General features: G+C 32.9%; 2 protein-coding genes across 3 annotated transcripts in view; one reads left to right on the top strand and one right to left on the bottom strand.

Annotated features, from left to right (window-relative positions):
* Positions 1–12015, top strand: part of LOC144843903 (guanine nucleotide-binding protein G(q) subunit alpha-like) — a 21605-nt gene extending 9590 nt beyond the window's left edge. Inside the window, exons 3-7 of the mRNA XM_078700823.1 lie at positions 638–792; positions 4190–4318; positions 4588–4717; positions 5752–5905; positions 6992–12015. Coding sequence (XP_078556949.1) covers positions 638–792; positions 4190–4318; positions 4588–4717; positions 5752–5905; positions 6992–7182 — 759 coding nt within the window. The 3' untranslated portion in view covers positions 7183–12015. The remainder of the gene's footprint in view (positions 1–637; positions 793–4189; positions 4319–4587; positions 4718–5751; positions 5906–6991) is intronic.
* Positions 12013–19731, bottom strand: LOC144843810 (KIF-binding protein-like). Of its 2 annotated transcripts, none has more exons than XM_078700765.1 (17): positions 19533–19731; positions 18904–19027; positions 18372–18538; positions 17148–17204; positions 16895–16959; positions 16574–16691; positions 16102–16243; positions 15694–15850; positions 15421–15583; positions 15183–15281; positions 14775–14947; positions 14213–14293; positions 13955–13992; positions 13744–13837; positions 13236–13289; positions 12858–12924; positions 12013–12599 (listed from the first exon to the last, which is right to left on the bottom strand). In XM_078700765.1, the coding sequence occupies exons 1-17, from the start codon at positions 19605–19607 to the stop codon at positions 12522–12524; spliced, it is 1752 nt and encodes a 583-aa protein (XP_078556891.1). In that variant the 5' UTR covers positions 19608–19731; the 3' UTR covers positions 12013–12521. The 2 variants fall into 2 exon arrangements, with proteins under 2 accessions (XP_078556891.1, XP_078556899.1); XM_078700773.1 differs by having other exon boundaries at positions 15694–15817.
* Positions 19732–19738: the final 7 nt, after the last annotated feature.

Here is a 19738-nt window from a genome sequence, read left to right as displayed (position 1 = left end):
ATAATTTAATTTCTGTACTTTGTTGCACTGTGCAGTATTTGCTTTAGTATCATGCTGACTAAGTAACTTATTTTGAACAAAATAAAAGGATGTCAAAAACTAGTATACAAATAATGAATGTTTATGAGTTGGATGGTGGAGAATTTTTCATGAGTTGAAAGACTGACTGAGTGTAACACAAGTCAGAAGCCAAGTTAAATATATCTCCACCATCCAATTATTAGATTAGCAATATGAAAAATTGCCATGCAATTGAAGGCTAATAATTGTTTCCAACAATTACACCTGTATATAGTAGTTGTTCCCATTAATTAGTTAAAATCGTACATTTACGATTAATTTAAACTATTTTAAGTGTTATTTTGGTCTTTTTAGTACACATATTGCTCTTCAAAAATGTTACTTTCAACTGAATGCCTTACTTTCAACTGAATGCCATTTTGAATGTTATTGTTTATATGCCATTGCCAATCAGTCAAGCAAAAAATTGGCAGAGCTATTGGATTTTCGCTGTGGCCTTTTTTTTTCATACAAAAAAAAATGAAAATATTATCACATGATCATTTAAAGCAACATGTGACCCACAATTTGGGCTTTGTGTTAAAATTTGCAACATCTTTTCTTTGTTTCCTTTTAGGAGAAATCAAATTTTGTTAGGCAAAAAGATCCAGAAACGGTACGGACCTTTGAATCCCCTTATATTGAATACATATCTAGTATATGGAATGATTCAGGAATTCAAGAATGCTATGACAGACGAAGAGAATATCAGCTATCAGATTCCGCTAAATAGTAAGTATTACCATGTATATAAAATTGGTTTGTCTTCTAAGCTAGTAGTAGTGATGATTGTCATAGTTAATGACAACAGTACGGGCATGATTCCAAATTCCTAGCTCGCTGGAAAATTTGCTCAAAATTTAAGATTGCTCGTATTTTCATCACTACCTCTTGATTAGTAAATACGTAATTTAAATATATTTGCGCAAATACACTATTTTTACATGCATGGTGGTAATTAAAGTTCCAATTATTTTCATCAAATGTTCATTATAACATGCAAGAATAATAAGGGTTTAGAATGGATTAGCTATACACTGTTAGTTTTGGATAAGCTACAGTATGTCCCAATTCCGGTAATATACCATGCCTGTATGGTTTCCTATCTGAAAAGGTCTTGCTGGCAAAATGACAATACCTACCGCAGCGCAAGACCAGCATTCTGTGTAAACAGTCGTAGTTATATTTTTCCATCTGGTGTGCAAGAGTGTGACAATTATTGCAATGTTGTTAGATGTAAAGTAAACAGTATCGTACAGGAATTGCTATTGTTTCATCGAACCCATGTGGATGTTTAACGTGAATGGCTATGTCGGAATTGAGTCTGGTATGAATAAGGCTCATTGTCTGTTAGTTAAGAAGAGGGCTGTAGAAAAGGCAAACCATTTCTGAACTACAGTAGTTAAATGCAAGTCATGCTTCAGTTATTGGGTCTTTGAGGTCAGGATTATTAAATTAACATTTAAAAACTCTCAATTTAAACATTTAACTTTAAAAAAACAGCAGTTAATATATCTACTTCATTTGGAAGAATTGGGTAGAATACAATTAAAGAGGTACATTTAAACTAACATATTATTTGTGGGTTATTTCTGACCGATATTGATACCCATACAGTGTTAACAAATAAAATTTCATTATAACCATTGGTTCCTACTGTATCTATATTATAAGAGAGAGAGAGTTTGTGAGAATGTTACTTTATATTGTATTTATTTCAAATTCATGTCCTCATTGAATAATAACATGGAAAGTACTAATTAGAATGACAAAGAAGATAATACAATAGCTAAAATTAATTGAGGAAATACTGGTTGTCTCTCAGCTGGTATGGCATTACAATTGTCTAGTATCAAAGAAGACAATGGATGTTTTGTACAAATTACCTGATATTACAAATAGTGATGCTACTTCTATTGAATTTTTTATATTCTAATAAATGGTTTTATTTTGTTTGATCCTCATAAAATACATTACAAAAAACTATAAATTCCCCCTTTATTCTACTATGTTTACTGTAGTTGAGTGTTTGTGGTATCGAGCTGTTTGATAGAGATCAAATCGGAATGTTATTATTACAGTCAACTGTTGACTATATAATAAACAATTATCTGCTTCTCAAAAAATACATTGGTAGAGTGTGCTGTAGATGATGAACGTTATAGAATCAAAGTTTAAAGTCTGTCAAATCCATGTAACATTTGCATTTAATATACAACTGCCCGAAATTAACCAATCCGACAACTATGATCCCCTTGCTCAGTCATGCACCCCTTTATTTTCCGTCATTAAGTCCGAGTGTTAATGCTACATACTGAATCAAATGTAAGAACTAAATTCAATGCCATTCTCAAAATAGAGTAAAAATATTACAAAATCTATATTTTTAATTGTATTTTAAAAAGAAAAACACATCATATTGGTACAGTATTCGAAAAGAGTAGGGGATGGTCTCCCGGTGTGTTGATCTGGTAGGCTCTGCACTGCTGGCTGCCGTGGGTCTGTGGAGGGCCTAATCTGAATTTCCTCAGTTTCCAGTTAAGCTTGCATTTACAGGTGTTTTAAAACCATTTTTATAAGCATGGGTAAATACCATGAAAAAACTGCTCATCTATACACCAAACATCATTGGTCAGTTTTAAAAAATTATTCAAATTTATACGATAACATTGCATTTACAGGTGTTGCATAAAAAGGCTTATTATCGCATGTCAGTTAGCACCTTCATGGATATGAGCTACAGTAAAAGCAGTTAGTAATCATTATACAGCCACACCCAACATCATGCTCTATTGTGCAATGTAATATTCTACCTAATGCAAATGTAATCTACATTTATTACTGTTTACATTTTAAAATTCAATTAATAATACAAAAATAAACATTATTAATTACTTCAATACAAAAATATACACTAAATATTGAATTAAGGTACTATTTTAAATATTGTTTGCAAAAATTATTAATATGATATTATTTATTAATTAATACTAGTTAATAATTTTCCAGGAATTAAAATATAAGCAAATTTAAGTTATACCCAACAATTTATTAATTTTTTGTTCTAAAAAATAATAAGGTAGGTAGAAATGAAAGGCATGATTAATCATCATTTTAATTTAGGTAAGCAAAATGTATTGATTTGCTTTGTTGTTAAAATTGATAGTTGTAAGAAGACAATTGCTTTTGAAACAATCCTTATTGCTCTGGTTTCTGGCATTGTAGGCTACTTTCCTTCTCTCTATTTCTACTTCAGTTGACGTATTCTTATGACGCAAGGGAAATCGCTTGTGATATTTTTAATTTTTTCTGCCTTCTATTTCAGATGCAACGAATGCGCGAACGCGTTTGAATTCATCTTTGCTCAAATGCAGCTGCTATAACATGTACATGTACCTTGTCTTCTGTATGGCTGACCATAGTTATTAATATTTTTCAAAATAGTTTTTTTTTTTATATCTTGGGGAACACATTGTCTATTTTTAAATTTTATAAAATAAAGAGCATCTACGTATGCAGTGACGCTAAGGTGTGCAAAGCTAATAATGAAATGTAGTACAGTACTGTACTGCATAAAGTAAACTAAATCCAAGTTATTTGGAATTAATTTGTTATTAAAATTAAACATTGAACATTGAATATTACAGTAGTACTTAAATTTAAAACTCGCTTGTTTATTTATACCATCAGACCATTTTGCTTAATGTGAACTCTGGTATCGTTTTAGTGAAAAGGTCCTTTCTTTCCCATACAGATAGTATCACATGATACAATGGCGTATAAAACATAAACACATTCAGTTGTGCGGAATTTATCAAAACTATTTCTATTTCTACATTAATTTATTCTTCTACATTTGAAGTTATATAGCAATCGCAATCATCCAATTTGATAGGACGGTATAAATAACATGGACCATTGTAATTATGATTTTTAGTAAATGTGTCTTTAATAGTATTCACAATATTCATTATGTGTTATGTGAAATGGATATAATAAAACATTTTCAGCTTCCTACGTTGGTATGAATCTAGGCTTTATATCCATATCTGTAAGTAAGAGATAAATACTGAACATTATTTATTGTAAACGGTAACACTATCTAACATTATTTTCTGTTTTGTTTCAGCTATCTTAGTGATTTAAAAAGAATTTCCCAGCCTGACTATGTGCCCACAGAACAAGATGTGTTGAGAGTAAGAGTCCCCACCACAGGTATCATTGAGTACCCATTTGACTTGGACTCTATCATATTCAGGTATTGTTATATTTTGTTGTCTAAATAGTTGCTTTCATTCAATAGTATGAAAACAATATTTGTTTTAATGAATATTTAGTTTTTAAATGAGAATGATGCAGGCTGTAATTAATAGTACGTGGGTTCTCAACAAATTATCACTAAATCAATTTAGCCCTTTTTTTGGGGGGGCATAAGGCTCTCGCAGGTAACCCGAAACCTAGGGTACTTTCTGTCCGAAGATCTACAATGCAAAGTTTGATTGTTTACAAAAAATTCTTTACTTACAGAATGGTAGATGTCGGAGGTCAGAGGTCAGAACGTCGTAAATGGATACATTGTTTTGAGAATGTGACGTCTATCATGTTTCTCGTGGCCTTAAGTGAATATGACCAAGTACTGGTCGAATCAGACAATGAGGTTTGTATTTTACTGTTAGACTTAAAACAAATACACTTGGATTGTGCAGGCACTATTTTTTTATGTGTAAAGAAAACAGGTTTAAGTTTAATTTCTAATATCTATCCACTGATGCCAAGATGAACACCTTCTGCTAAATACACACAAAAAAGAAGAATTTTACAATATTTACAAATGTAGATTTAAAGTGTATGGACAATCTCAAGCCTAGATAGTTAAAACTTTTATTTATCTACTATATGTTTCCTATAGACCAGTTGTATGGCTGTATTTCACAATTTACTGTACAAACCAAATAATTGAGTCATTCCAATTTAGGGGGAAAATGAAAGTTTTGTGACTTAGATGATGCAACATAAAATTAAGCAAGGTTTTTGTTTGTTGTGTCGAATATCATTAACATAATATTGAATATTGCTTCAAAGTGCACCTGCTCTTGAGTTAATATGCTAATGAGTTGGACAGTAAGAATTATTAGGATATGAAAACAATAAATTGACAGTGGTCTTCCAGGATGATAAAATGGAAACAGTATATATACCTCTATTATGAGACCACTTTAAGGCCAATTTACACAAACGGTAAGGGAAAAACAAAATATAGAATCTGATTGACACAAAATACAAGACGGATGGGCAGTTTAGTAGAAACCTGCTCAAACCTACACATTTAATATATATTTACGCAACAATTTGTGGCCATTTTCATCATTTCAAAAAATTTGTTAAAGGAATTCCAATTTGTCAGAAAAAATCCACAACTTTCGACCAGTTTTGCCAAAAAAGCAAATTTGACCTTAGCGTGAGCGTAGGATTGTATGTGGGACAAGCTACGTGGTTATCTGCTTACCATTACCGCTCATCTGTGTTAATTGGCCTTTAGTTTAAACTATATGGTAAGTGTGGCTAAATTGCATATAAACAAACATTCAAGTTAGGATTACTGTACCCCATGTTAGGACAACTGTACCAATATACCATGATCAACTATAAACTTGAACCTTTAGTAGTAATATTTGTTTTCATTAATTTCAGAATCGAATGGAAGAAAGTAAGGCGTTATTCAGGACAATCATTACCTATCCCTGGTTTCAGAATTCCTCAGTCATACTGTTCTTGAACAAGAAAGATCTTTTAGAGGAGAAAATAATGTACTCTCATTTGGTAGATTATTTTCCAGAATTTGATGGTAAGAAATGTTGAAATAGATGGTAGGAAGGTTTAAAGGTTTGCATGGCGAATAAATTATATTAAGGTTTGCGAGAGATAAAAAGGAGAAGTTGACAGTGTCTCTAAAGTGTTATGCTACAACCATCTTCTGGAGATTAATGACATAAACCTTAATTGTAAATTTTCCCAATGTGCATGTATTGTATAAGCTCTGCCCGTTTATATACTTGAACAAAAATTGACTCACTAATCCCAATTAAAAATTGAATTTAATAACGTTGCTTACACATTATGTATAATATAAGACTGAACATGGTTACATAGCTTCTAATGATGCTCATTAACATCTTTCCAAAATCATTGGTTTGGTATTTGACTGAACCAGTCAATAACGGCCTGATGTTCTCAATAGAAACTTTACGAAACAAGACGGTTAGGGAAAGACGGCAGACATCCTTTGTTCGCTAGATCGTAAAATCATATACAGTCGACATAGCCAGTTTATTAGTGTGCACCCTTGCACGAAGACGACGACGACCGGCAGTATCTCTTTCCTTCCTTGTTTTGCGGCGTAGGGCTCTTATGAATCTCTTGGTTGTGGTGATACAGCATAGGCCTTCCTAGCTAGGGGCCTCGCATTCAAACGCTGCGCAAAATGTATTACTTTTAACACAGTCAATTTAACCTAATAAAAATGTTATTTCGTTAAACCATTAAATTATAAGTTCAAATATTATATAGAGTTTTGAAAATTCCATGTTTAAGTGTAATTTGAACTGTATATTTAAGGTTATATGTACATCATTTCTAGTCTGTAAACGGGAAAATGGCAACTTTATCGTCTCAAAGAGTTAAGGCTTTCACGCTAAGCTCCGCCCACTTTGTTAAAGCTCGTGCATAAATTATTCATGAGCACCGTCCTGTGGCTTCCCATTTCGTAAAGTCCCTTATAATGAGAATGGTTTACAAAACGAATAAATAAATTACAAGGGTAAAAAAAGTGATGATGATCAAAGCACTGTATATTGATCTAAACGTAGACCGCAGACTTTATTTCAACATATTGGAGAGTTCTATTAACTATTAATTTAACTATATCTTGCAGGTCCTCAGCAAGATGCGAGTGCTGCACGAGAATTCATACTCAAGATGTTTGTAGAGTTGAATCCAGACAGTGACAAGATCATCTATTCACATTTCACTTGTGCAACAGACACAGAAAATATTAGGTTTGTGTTTGCGGCAGTCAAGGACACCATCTTACAACTGAATCTGAAGGAATATAATTTGGTGTAGCCTGTTTACATGGATACAAGCCTTGTACACACATCAGCAGGACATCGGTTTTGACCGCTCTGTCTCTCCTGACAAATCAAGTGCTGTTAGTAGACGTACGTTTTTTTTGTGTACATGATTTCTGGGTTCCAGATATGACGTATCATAGGGATCTTCAGCCAATGTTGGACAATAAAGATTGATTATGATTATGATTATGATTATGAATGCAGTCTTTATTGATACCGTTACACCATCAGTTGCGGTTTAACCTTGCTGGCTAAGGCCAACATCAAAATTCCTGCATGTTTTTCCCAAATCGGTGGTGACTGAAAAAGGAAGTGGAAACGTTAAAAACATAAGCAGCGTGGAATTTGACTGTTTCATGTACACAAGCAATTTTGTAAGTTTTTGAAGAAGAGTATGTAAGCATGTAATGTGACTAGTTTGCCATACATATGACGAGACGAAAGTCAACCTTAATTCCAGTGTTGTTAACCATCAGAGCACAACCTGCTGCCGAAATGACAACGATTACGAGGCATATGCCCTTATACCGTATGTCTTCAAAATTTAAAACCATTTAGTGTAATTTAATCATACGGATTGTGACTGAAAAGTTGATTTTGTTGTGGGTTTAAGCTATGTAGTTAACTACATTGGATATTTTAATACAGCCTGTGATACATACAATCTCATTTTCACCTCTTGTTGTAGAGAGACCACAAATATTCACCAGTTATGTGAATACCGGTGTGTGTAATACATTAACCCATGGATATTACATCATTTTGACTGGGTATATTCCGTTTCTTTTTCATTTTGTGTGTGTATTTTATTAACAAAACAAGTAAAATAATGTTAAAAGATTAATTTGGGCAATTCTAGTAGCATTTGTTGTTATATTATTGAGTTAATAAATGAATTAAAGGGTGGTGAATGCTAGTGTCTTACAAACTCTTAAATACCAATATCTATACTGATTTTATATTGAAAAAAAAAAGATATGTTTAGAATCCTATGTAGAAATTGTAATCACTAGTGCAAGCGATATAGACTTGTGTCTGGTTAATTTATATTGTAAGTTTTGTGGTCTGTATTTCGTGGACGTGAACGTACCTGACTATTGTGAACACTTAGACTATTCTAGTTGGTTTATGACTGGCTAATACTAGGTTGACTTTTTAAGAAGACATACTCATTGAGATGCGACTATTTTAAAGGCGTGTTAATTTGAGATGGACAGTGATTGTTGTGACGTACAACTCGCTGATTAACCAACCCGTCTGTATTAAGATGTTTTAGACAAAATATGACATTTACTTGATGAACGCATTGGACCAAATTTAATTTGGATGAAACATGCCATCGACGACTTCTTTTATTTGTAATTTTACTTATATGAAATTTTAATAATAATAAATAATAATTATACAGTATGGGGTGACATAGTTATATATAAATTATAGATGTATATGTATGCATATACATACACCCAGCACTTAGGCACACAATTCAAAGGTTGTTGGAATAATAATGCATATTTTTATATGGTGTGTTCCATTTTGAATGATGCAAAAATGAAACCCATCATTGTATCTTGTATTATCATTTCAATATTGCACATTGGAACAAGTTTTATTGAATACGACTTCTTAGTAGATAAATACTTGTAATTGTTAGGTAATTGTCTGGTATTGCCAAGGCCTTAACTCAATAAATACACTACTAAATTTGACACACATTGTGGCCATTATGCTCCTGTACACTACAAGTCCAAGTCTGGATACTTTTTATCTGTTTCTCTGATAGTAGATTGCAATTATTTTCTTGTATTCATTCTATTGCATGCTGTCTGGTATTTAAAAAAAACAATTTTAATGGGAAAGTAAAGACCCAGCAAATGTATAATCAATTTATGGCAATACCCATGAAATCTGAGCGAGTGTGCAAGGGGATATGTTAGCGTGTGTGTCCAAGTGCGAGTGAATTAGTGGGTGCAGATGGTATGTATGTATATGTATACATGTCTGTATATTCATATTAGGATGATGGGGGTTCTGTTGCTTCTACTGTTAATATTTAATAAATCGCACCTAACTATAGAAACTGTATTCAGTAGATTGTAAAAGCAACAGAGGCAACATTAATAAATTAAACAATTCTTTTGTTGTGGAAAATATAAAATTTAGAAGTTGTATTGTACTAACAATGTAGAGATAAACTTTAGGCAGATGTCTAGTGGTATCTGTCACCTGTTTATCTTATTGACATGACAGGTTTAATAGCAGTCCACTTTAAAATGTAGACTTGTATTGATTTTTTTTCTATTTTGTTATAATTAATTTGCAATTTTATTCATAATATATGAAATTTGAATTATTTAGCTTATTAATGTGATATTTTAAAGGTGCTGTATTGTTGCATCTAATTGACTGTGAACATTTTACATTCTTTAATGATTTTTACTGGTTTTTTAAACAAACCAGAATTTTAACTGTAATACGGAAGGAGCAATCGGTATAAATTAGAATGACTTGACTGGTCGGACAAGATGATGTCCACATTATGAGCAATACGTGATTGAATATTAGATTGTGCTGTTTTTTTTAATTGATCCACCTTGAATCAAATCTGGTGTTTAAACGATACACCCACCTGGTAATTTAGATGACAGTATCTCACTTACATATTTTGTGCACTGATTGACTATTCAAAAAACACTTGTTCTTTTTTCATGTCATGTTATTATACCAATGTATATGTTTACTACAGTTTGTAAGCTGTATTGTATTGGACAGTGAACGTCAAGACTGCGTTAGAGAGAGTGGACATATCGGCAAACATGTAGGATAACTACAATTTAGATAGTTATTGATTTGTTTGATGGCTACATTATAGGGTGTTTTTTTTTAATAGAACACAATTATTTTATTTTAATGTGCTGTTTAGCAGCTGGTTGTTGAGAATATGCATAGTGCAATGATATTCATAAATTGGCTGTTTCATGTACACGCCATACCTCTGTTGTGTATTGTATGTAGGCATGATTGGTACCACTCTTGTACACCTTGTTGTTTTAAGAAAACTGAGCTTAATGTGAACAATTGCTAAAGTGCATTTTTTTCTTCTTGTTGGGATATCCACATAAAACCGCGAACTCATTTGATGAATTGGAAATAAGCATATTGGCTGACTTTCAAAGTATCCATATCTCGCTGTTGATAGGGTACTACAATGGTAGTGTGTACACCTTTACATTGAGATATGTACCACATAGTATATGATGTTTGGCAAAAGTAACTTGTATATGGTGTAGTAGATATTTCAGTTAAAGTACACCACAATATATATGGTGGTGCTGTAAATACCATGGTTTGATACATTTCTAATGGTGCATACAGTATCACCTTTTTTGTACATACTGCTCACTTGGTATTTCCACTTTTGGTGTGTTCCAAATATGTGTTGCTATGCCACAAGTATTTTGGTACATAACCTTAAATTGATTATTTGGTAATCATGGTTAACAAATTTATGGTGATTTGTCGGTTTTTCAATCAATACCATTAGAAGTTCAATAATGACCGTACACAATTTTTGGAAAATCAGATTGCCAATCATCCTACCAATCATCTTTATTACCCAACACCGTAAATAGACAATACCCATCAACTTATGGGTTTCGCGCACATGCTGATGCAATATATTCATACGCATTAGGCCTAGAGACTGACCCATTTCAACAAATGCATACCTAGTCTCGTTTTTCATTCGGCTATGATATTTTACTAATGGTTTAGTAGAGTGCATCACTTTGGGAGCTTGGCTATATACCAATCAAGTCTCATGCAATACACCACTATATTTTGTGTAAGCCAAAAACATGTATAAATCGACTTGATTGAAATTACTGATAAGTTTAGAAAAACCAAACTGTTGAAATAATATAACATGCTATTATGAGCTCATAATTTTCCTTTTGTAAAATTTTAATTTGATGTGTACACAATTAAGGTGCTACTTACCGGGCCAATATGTAAGTGAAAGAAGTGATTACTAAGATCTATAGTACAGCATTACATGCTACCAATGCCTTGCACTTGCATAAATGGTTTGTGGGTGCTCCTCTTTCATTAGTTGTATCAAATTGTTTTCATTTCTAATTTATTGGGGTTTATTTCACATTGCTGTATTTGTAAATTCCGGAAGTGTTTTTTGACCAATTTGTCGATATCGTTATTTTAAAACATTATTATATGTATTAATTGTATGGTGTTGTGAGGTTTACGAGGCTTCTTAGTTTTAAGCATTTTAAACCATGTAGCGATTGTTATGTCAATTTCCCACATGTCATTATTTTATTTACATTTTAACAATGATAGTATGATGGCAATAGTAAATGCATATAGTTGTTTTGTATCCTGTCTCTACCCAGTTTCATATTATTGGCATTTTATTTCAATTTGGTGAATGAATAAACAACGGGGAGGGGTGGTGATTGCGGACATTGGGACTACTCCTAATAAGCGATGTGCACTTAATTTAGTGACATACGCCGATGCTCAGTAACAAGGCGCATCAGCCGGTGGTACGTACCATCCTATTGCCACGTTATTCGCAACGTGCGCTGGTATGTTGCGTGCTAGGCTGAGCGTAAACCGATCGTTAGTTGTGGATGCACGATTGGTGTAGGGAATGTCTGTAAGAGGGTAGCACTATAATGTTTGTTGTTCGCCATGTGTTGTTAACTCTGTACATACCTTGTGTAATTTAAATGGAATACATGTATTTCTCATTCGTTGTACAGATCAATGTGAGGCTATAGTATTCCAATAGATCTGATGAACATTTTCTCCTGTGTCATCTTTTGTTTTATTATTTGCTAATTGTTTTCAACATACATACACAAATGCTAGCAATTAGTCTTACATCACTTTAAAATAAATGGTTATTATGAAGGCTTTGAAACTATACCATGGATTGAAATGACACTTTACACAAACTACATTTTTCTATTCCAAGCCTGCAATTTGGCATACCTATATTGCCCAGACCACTGATTGGCTCATTGTGCATTTGACTTGATTTACATATTACACAGCAAATAGTTGACACTAATTCAGGACAGCAGGTGCCTTAACCAATCTTAGAAAAAGCAACACATTGTTCAGTGAACCAAAAAATCTGGGTTCAGTGATTTGGAAAGAATGTCTCAGAAAACATAATTTGCAATTATTTGAACAAATATGGCTTATAAATAGCAATATTTATTCATAGTTTTGGCATCAGACGACGCATACTACCGTACATGTTTAAATTACTACAGTACTCGATTCCGTCATTTACACTGAACAGTTTCAATTAAATCCTGAAGTAAGTTGATCAATGCGTGCTGGAAGAAGCTGTACCATCTCTTCGCATATATCTAGCTCTGCCTGCAAAAACAATGAAAGAATTGATAAACATGACAATGACGAACAGCACCAATTTCAGAGTGAGTTCCCAACCTGGACCCAATGTTAAAGCTTGGTTCCTACTAGGACGCAATGCAAGGACGTAAGTGCAACGCAAGTAATTTGACAAATCACATGCGATATATATTGTCATTGGTCAACTGGCTTGCGTTGCGTCCTAGTGGGAACCAAGCTCGGTGGTTACTTCTTCCCTTGCAAACAAGCCATTATTTTGCCTACCTCGACTAGTCTCTTTACATCAGGGTGTCTCTTGCAATAGTCAACAACTTCTTTGTATTGCATAACACTAAAACAAAGCAAATAAAATACCTATATTCAATCTGGCATGCGTTGCATCCAAAGGCAGTAATTACCTTTTTTTTAATATTTTTGCTCAGCTCTGTCTGCACTATCAAACTTTATGTTGTGTGCCCATATATGGATACGATGATGTCAAATCACTTACACTTTTTTGTCAAACTTTATGACAGGTTCTGACATCGGTGTCACACCTTTTCTTTTTACAACGAGCAAACCCATTTAGTATATACTATTATGTGCATAACATGTGCATAGAATGTCAGAACCTATTTCAGAATGAAAAGGAACTTTCCTTACCTGTGTCTAAGATTCTCTACTTTATTCCTAGGATCACCTATGAGTTTAGAATACCTTTAAAAAATGACATTTACAAATACATTACATTATTCATAAGGGTACAACTTTGATGCAGTAAGGAACTTTATATTATGTGGTACTTATAACCCTTTCACATCGGCTAGCAAAACTCTTGTTCACACACACCAAGGCACACAAAGCATACAAAACGTTGGTGTTGACGCTCGAGTATATGTGTACATTTTTGCTAGGCAATGTGAAAGAGTACTGATTACAAAATCAATATATTATAACAGAAAATTATATGATAAAATAAGGTTTAGGTACATCATGCCAATTACTCCGAACATGGTTGTACAGTAGTCTAACAACTGAAACATTGAGACGTTCTCAGCTGTACAGTATTTCCTTCTGGATACACATGCATGCACTACAAACCTTACTTTACTATGATATTTAGTAGGGCTTATAAAACTGTATGATTGTAAAACTTCATAAGCCTACTCACAACCTTCCCATACAGAAGAATGCAACCATTGCTGGTCTAACCACATCTTCTTCTAGAGTATCGGGCATTGTTTCATCAGGTTTACGCAAAGAATCTAAAAAGGATTACAGAGTAATTACAGAGTATATACCCAAAATATTTCATATTCACAATTTTTCAAACAAGCCATTATAAATCTTTTATATTTAATTACATTAAATATACAACTTACTTATAAATGCTTGGTATTGGCCAATTGAATTCATAATACTGAAAAACAAAGTTTAAAACTATTCACTCAAAGCCTAGAATAAAAAGTAGTAAAATCAGGTTTGTTGCGATGTACACCATTATATTAAAGTTGAGAATGTCTCAACATTTTGGTTATTATGAAACAATACATATGTTAGAATGATAATTACATTTTCAACTTTACTTTATTTTTTATTGCCATGCAAACCTTCAAACATACAAAAAAATAAATACATACAGCATATTGATCTTTTTAACGGCATGCTGACTAGCAGGAGGTGCCTCTTCTGCTATACTGATTTTGAAATCAACCATCTCACTATTAAAACAAATAAAATTAGAAGGATTAGTGTTAAAAACCCATATAATAGTAATATAGATTGGCTATAGACTGAAATCCAATTAAATGTTACCGCAGTTAGAAAAATGATTCTTCATGGAGAGGGAACCAACAAGATGGCGGCTGCAATCAATCAGTTGATACGCCCTTATGAAGTTGCTTACTATTACGCATGTGTTGAGGGTATCACTGTGAGAGGTATTCTTTACATTCTAACGTACGTTACACAACTAAGCGTGTTGAAAAATGCTAGACAGGAGTCCGCCCTCTAGCAAATCTATATGTAAACCCTTTGGTTAAACCAACCTTCTCTTCTAAAGGTCTCTCTACACTGTCAAACTAGTTTGATGTACTCAAATATGGTAGTGATATGCCCAAATATGGTAGTGATATGACATCATCATGTCCATATATACATTTTTTGAAGTTTGATAGTGTTGACAGAGCTTAAGATGCTTACCTATAAATTTCAGCACTTTCAAATATCAGTTGCCTACACAATAGCAGGAAATGTTGTGGATTGAGTTGCTTGATAACATTTTGCAACATGTCTACTCTGCGTTTGTACATCTTACACTTTCGTTCTGGATCAAGTTCAAAGAAAGCTAATAATTTAAATAACGTACTGTGATCCTAAACAGAAACAATAATGTTAGATTAAGACAAAATCTGCCCAATCACATTTAGAAATAACTGTTCAAATCTCTTCCCACCGGCCACTGTTCTCAAGTTTTTTTTACAAAAAATGATTTACATACTGTTATAAAACAAGCTTTACTAAAAATATTATTACAGTGCAAAAAGTATTGAAATATTTTCAGTAATTTATTTTAATTATGACTATAATTATTACAGTATTGTTGTTTACCTTGACAATTTCTATATTTTCTGAAACAAATCCATCAAATTCGTAAAATCTTTTTGATTCTCCTATCCACTTCTGTGCTGCTAAAAACACACATCTAGCCTAAAAACAAAATCAAACAAAAACAAATATAATTACATATAGTCAATTAATGTTATGGCGTAATGGTAGAGGTACTGGATTAGCATGTGAGAAGCATGGGTTCGAGACTTGTCTGTGATATTTTTACATTATACCTTACCTCTTCAAATACTGTAACATATTGATCAGTAACTTCACTTTCTAAAGACGTCAGTTCTAAGCTTTCAAACCTTTCATGTAGTTTTTTATTTTCAACATCATCATCGCCATTTTCTTGTTTTTTTTTTCTGGTTTCATCAGCATTCTCAACGAGTAGTTTTTCTCTGGAAAATAATAGTGTGAAGTGATGCTTTATTTCATTCACGCTCTACCATAATCATTAAACAAGTCATCTAACAACAGTGTGTACAAAAACATGAAGAGTGGGACACACCTGGAATCTTGAAGTAATGAGATGCAATACTTGGTCCAGCATCTGTACAAGTCAGCCTCACGATTGGCAATGTCTTCCAATCTTCTCTGCTCTTCATCTTCATCAGTCTTTTTCTCCCCTTTGTCTTTATTTAAAGAAAATATAAAGCTAGCACTTGCTAAAAAAGAGAAAATAAGTCATGTAGAAAAATATAAACACATATTCATAAGGATCTTAGTAAAAGTTTAACTTGCCTAGCTTTAAAATTTCTAGTAAGAGCTGATAATGGGGCTATTGTATCGTTTTGGATTCGAGGTGGGGAAGGTGGCCAAGTGGGAAATTCTACCATGGAAAGTTGAAAAAGAAGGTTGAAAAAAAAAACAAACTCAACATATGTATTTTTCGGTGGTTACAACATATATAACTTACCCAGACAATGCCTAGCTTGCGTATATTTTGATTGGCAGATGTAATATTGTGAAAGGGTGGCGCAGTTCAAAGCCCATTCTAGAGGCTCGTACTGATCATACTTTAGCTGCCTCTGTAGTGTTGTTTGGCAGTAACTTGCAGACTAAAAGGTAATACAAAGATCAATGTTATGCAATGGAATAAACTAAATACATATGGTCAACTAATAAATCTGGCCAGTTAATACATGTGATATTTTAAAGAGTTTGACACTTAATGCATGAGGTCCCTTAATAGAGATATTTTTTTCACAGTAATTTACCTTGTGATTTTCGTTCTGAGCACCATATACCTGAGCTAGGTAATACAATGTGTGAATGTACATTTAGTTAAACTCAATAAATCTGACCCGTAATACATGTGATATTTTAAAGAGTTTGACACTTAATGCATGAGGTCCCTTAATAGATGTATTTTTTTCACAGTAATTTACCTTGTGATTTTCGTTCTGAGCACCATATACCTGAGCTAGGTAATACAATGTGTGAGTGTATACTTTTTCAAACTCCTGCCATCTTTCGTGATCGCTTTTCTCCTCACTATCCAACAGTCTATAATTGTAAAAAACAAATATTTTGTTGAGATGAAATACAGAATTTCAGGAAATAAGAGTAACTGTAGATGGTCTTACAACGAAGGACCATTATGAATTATATCAATTGTTCTATGATACACGGTAATATAAAATAAAAATGTTTTTTGGGGAAACACTGTGATATACAATTATACCATACCAATAATTTAGTGAACTCACTCATGTATGTAAATAGGTGCTTCATCAACTTCATTTTTATATTTATTATACAAATCCTGTGCATTCTGCAAGAAAACAAAAATAATAACAATTTATTAAAATTGTGTGCATACTACAATAACTGAAGTGGCTACAGGAATTCCTCAATTTATCATTAAATTGGCCTACCCACTTTATTTTCTGAAAGGTGTACATTCACATATCTACCAACTATTCAGAACCAAATTATGTTACTTTATAAATATGAATTTACCAGTAAAATTTGCAAAGCTTTTACATTGTCATTTCTTGTGTTCCAAAGTATTGCCATCTATGCATTGAGAAAAAAAATTTATCATAATCATTATATTTTATGTAATAGTGGTAATAATAGACAATACAAACAAGCTGTTGTGTTATTGTAATGTTAGTAAATGTCATCATCAGGAAACATAAATGTGGGAACAAAAGGGAGAGATGAACTGATGGCCTTCTCAACCAATGAATGTTTTTAATCGATCCCAATTCTAAAAAAAAAAACCAATTATTTTAATTGTTGACATTTATTAATGTAAGATTTACTATACATAGGCAGACTCAAGGGAGAATATTGTTTTTTATTTTGTTATTCAACATATATTAGAAAGAAATAAAAGATTTATATATTTATGATTAATTATTAAAAAGATGTCCTTTAATCGCAAAAATACATACAAATCACAGATAGTTCTTTAATTATGACTCACATGCCCATTTAAAAATGGTCAATTTTGAACTTTAATGTTTAATTTTTTGGGTCCAGCAGCTGGGATCTATAAATTATAGTCGAGTTTACAAAGTCGCAAAACTGTCGGCCTTAGATACTATACTGCTGCTTGCTTTAGCTTCTGAATGAGTAGTCCTCATTGGACGTAGCTGGCTAGAGAAAGCAGCGTGAAAAACAAATCCATCGAACAACAAAGCAAAGTTTTGGATAAATTGTTCTTTTAAACTTAGAAATTAAAAAAATACTTATCTCCTAAGCAAGCAATATAATAATAACCAACTTTTATAAAGTGCTATACAGATATAAAGACCAACAAGAATTATTGAAAAAGGTAAGATTTTAGAAGTGACTTGAATTGAAATTAAATCCTGCAGATAATTTGGCACATACCCAGAAACTGATTTGTAAACAAGAGTGGATATTTAATATAATCTTCCATCTCAATTTTTATTTCAAGCGCTTTTGGACAATCTGCTGATTGTTAAAAGAAAGTGCTATATAATTCGACAACATTAACATTACAAACATGTTAATGATTGGAAGGGAGAAATAAAGATTAAGAAGAATGATCGGTTGATTTGATTCAAAATAAATCAGCCTTGTAAATTACCAATCAGAATTTAGGTCTCATTCACATGCACTGATTGTATTCACCCTCCTCTCCTTTCATATCTAGACAAAGTTGCCAGTCATACAAGGGAAGAGCTCTTCTATGGTCATCATACTATGTACCTGATTCAGGGTGTTCAGAAGCAATGAAACAAACTGATAACTTAGGTGCTTGTCTTGCAGCATTTTCTCAACCTTCTTCAAATGTTCTTCACCGGTTGACACCTCTGTGGTGTCAATATAATTGACAGCCAGTTGGTATTCCAACAAGGCTTCACATGCAAGTACATCTATAACAAATAACATGAACAAGAGAATGATTGGTATTATGAGCTAACAAACCAAGCTCTGTCTACACTATCAAACTTTATATGACAACAAAATGTGATGTGCCCATATATGGTCATGGTGATGTCATATTACTACCATATTTGGGTATATCACTACCCATTTGGGCACATCACACTTTTTATGTCAAACTAGTTTGATAGTGTAGAGCTGACAAACAGAGTTTAAACCTTGGCTTAATAGCATTACATATCATTGAACAGATATAGATATTTTGAGTCTCGCACTAATACACTTCATTTTATTGGACGAATACTACATATGACACAGCAACAATTTTGTACATATTTTTTATGCATGATGGTACCTTCTGAGCAATCCAGTTGTTCTTGTTCTGAAAATTCACTCAGACTTTTCTTGAGTTCAGCAAGAACCTCACGGGCCTTGTACTTTGATTTGAATGGCTCTGTTTCCGGGTCATGCTGTGAAAGCTGTATGTAGAAATGTCAAACATAATATAGTTAGGCCTAATAATTGTGTATACTCTCTATTTTTTTAATGCGCATTATCACCCAACTTGTTCCTCTCAATACGTTCCTCTCGTTGCGTTCACTCCTCTGACAAATCATTGCTATCTATTCACCGTTTCTGGACCAAAACTTACAGTGTTGCATCCTCTCTTTGGAACAAAATCCCTCCTTTTGTAAAACTTTTGCCTACTTTTGACTCATTTAAGATTAATTAAAAAACTCATTTATTTAGACAATTTCAGGATAGGCCTACAATTACATAAATATTGTATTATTATTATACTCCAGGGCTATAGACACATTTAACAATTAACTAAGCTCAATTTTAATTCATATTCATGCTGTATTATGTTGCATAAAGTAGTAGTACTATGCGATGCCACCTTACAACATTTAGGCCTACGCACTGGTAAAATGGACACGGGAGACAATGGTGTTTCGACAGGCGAGCTCGCCATCGACTAACCTCTTCGGATAGGTGCCTAGCTTCCAGGTACTGTTTACATCCGCTTGCCAAACGAAACTGATCGAAAGTTGACATTTTTTATTACACTAACATTTAAACGCAATGAACAAATTATTTTTAACAAAATCGTAAACGTGATTAGGTCTCAAAATTCTAAATTAAAAGTCAGGGTTATTTGTTATGAAATGGATGACTGATTTAGAGTG

Source organism: Antedon bifida, chromosome 1, assembly GCF_963402885.1.
Source record: "Antedon bifida chromosome 1, ecAntBifi1.1, whole genome shotgun sequence".
NCBI classification, from domain to species: domain Eukaryota; kingdom Metazoa; phylum Echinodermata; class Crinoidea; order Comatulida; family Antedonidae; genus Antedon; species Antedon bifida.
Note: the sequence above shows the minus strand (reverse complement) of the source record. Positions and strands in the feature narration are given on the sequence as shown.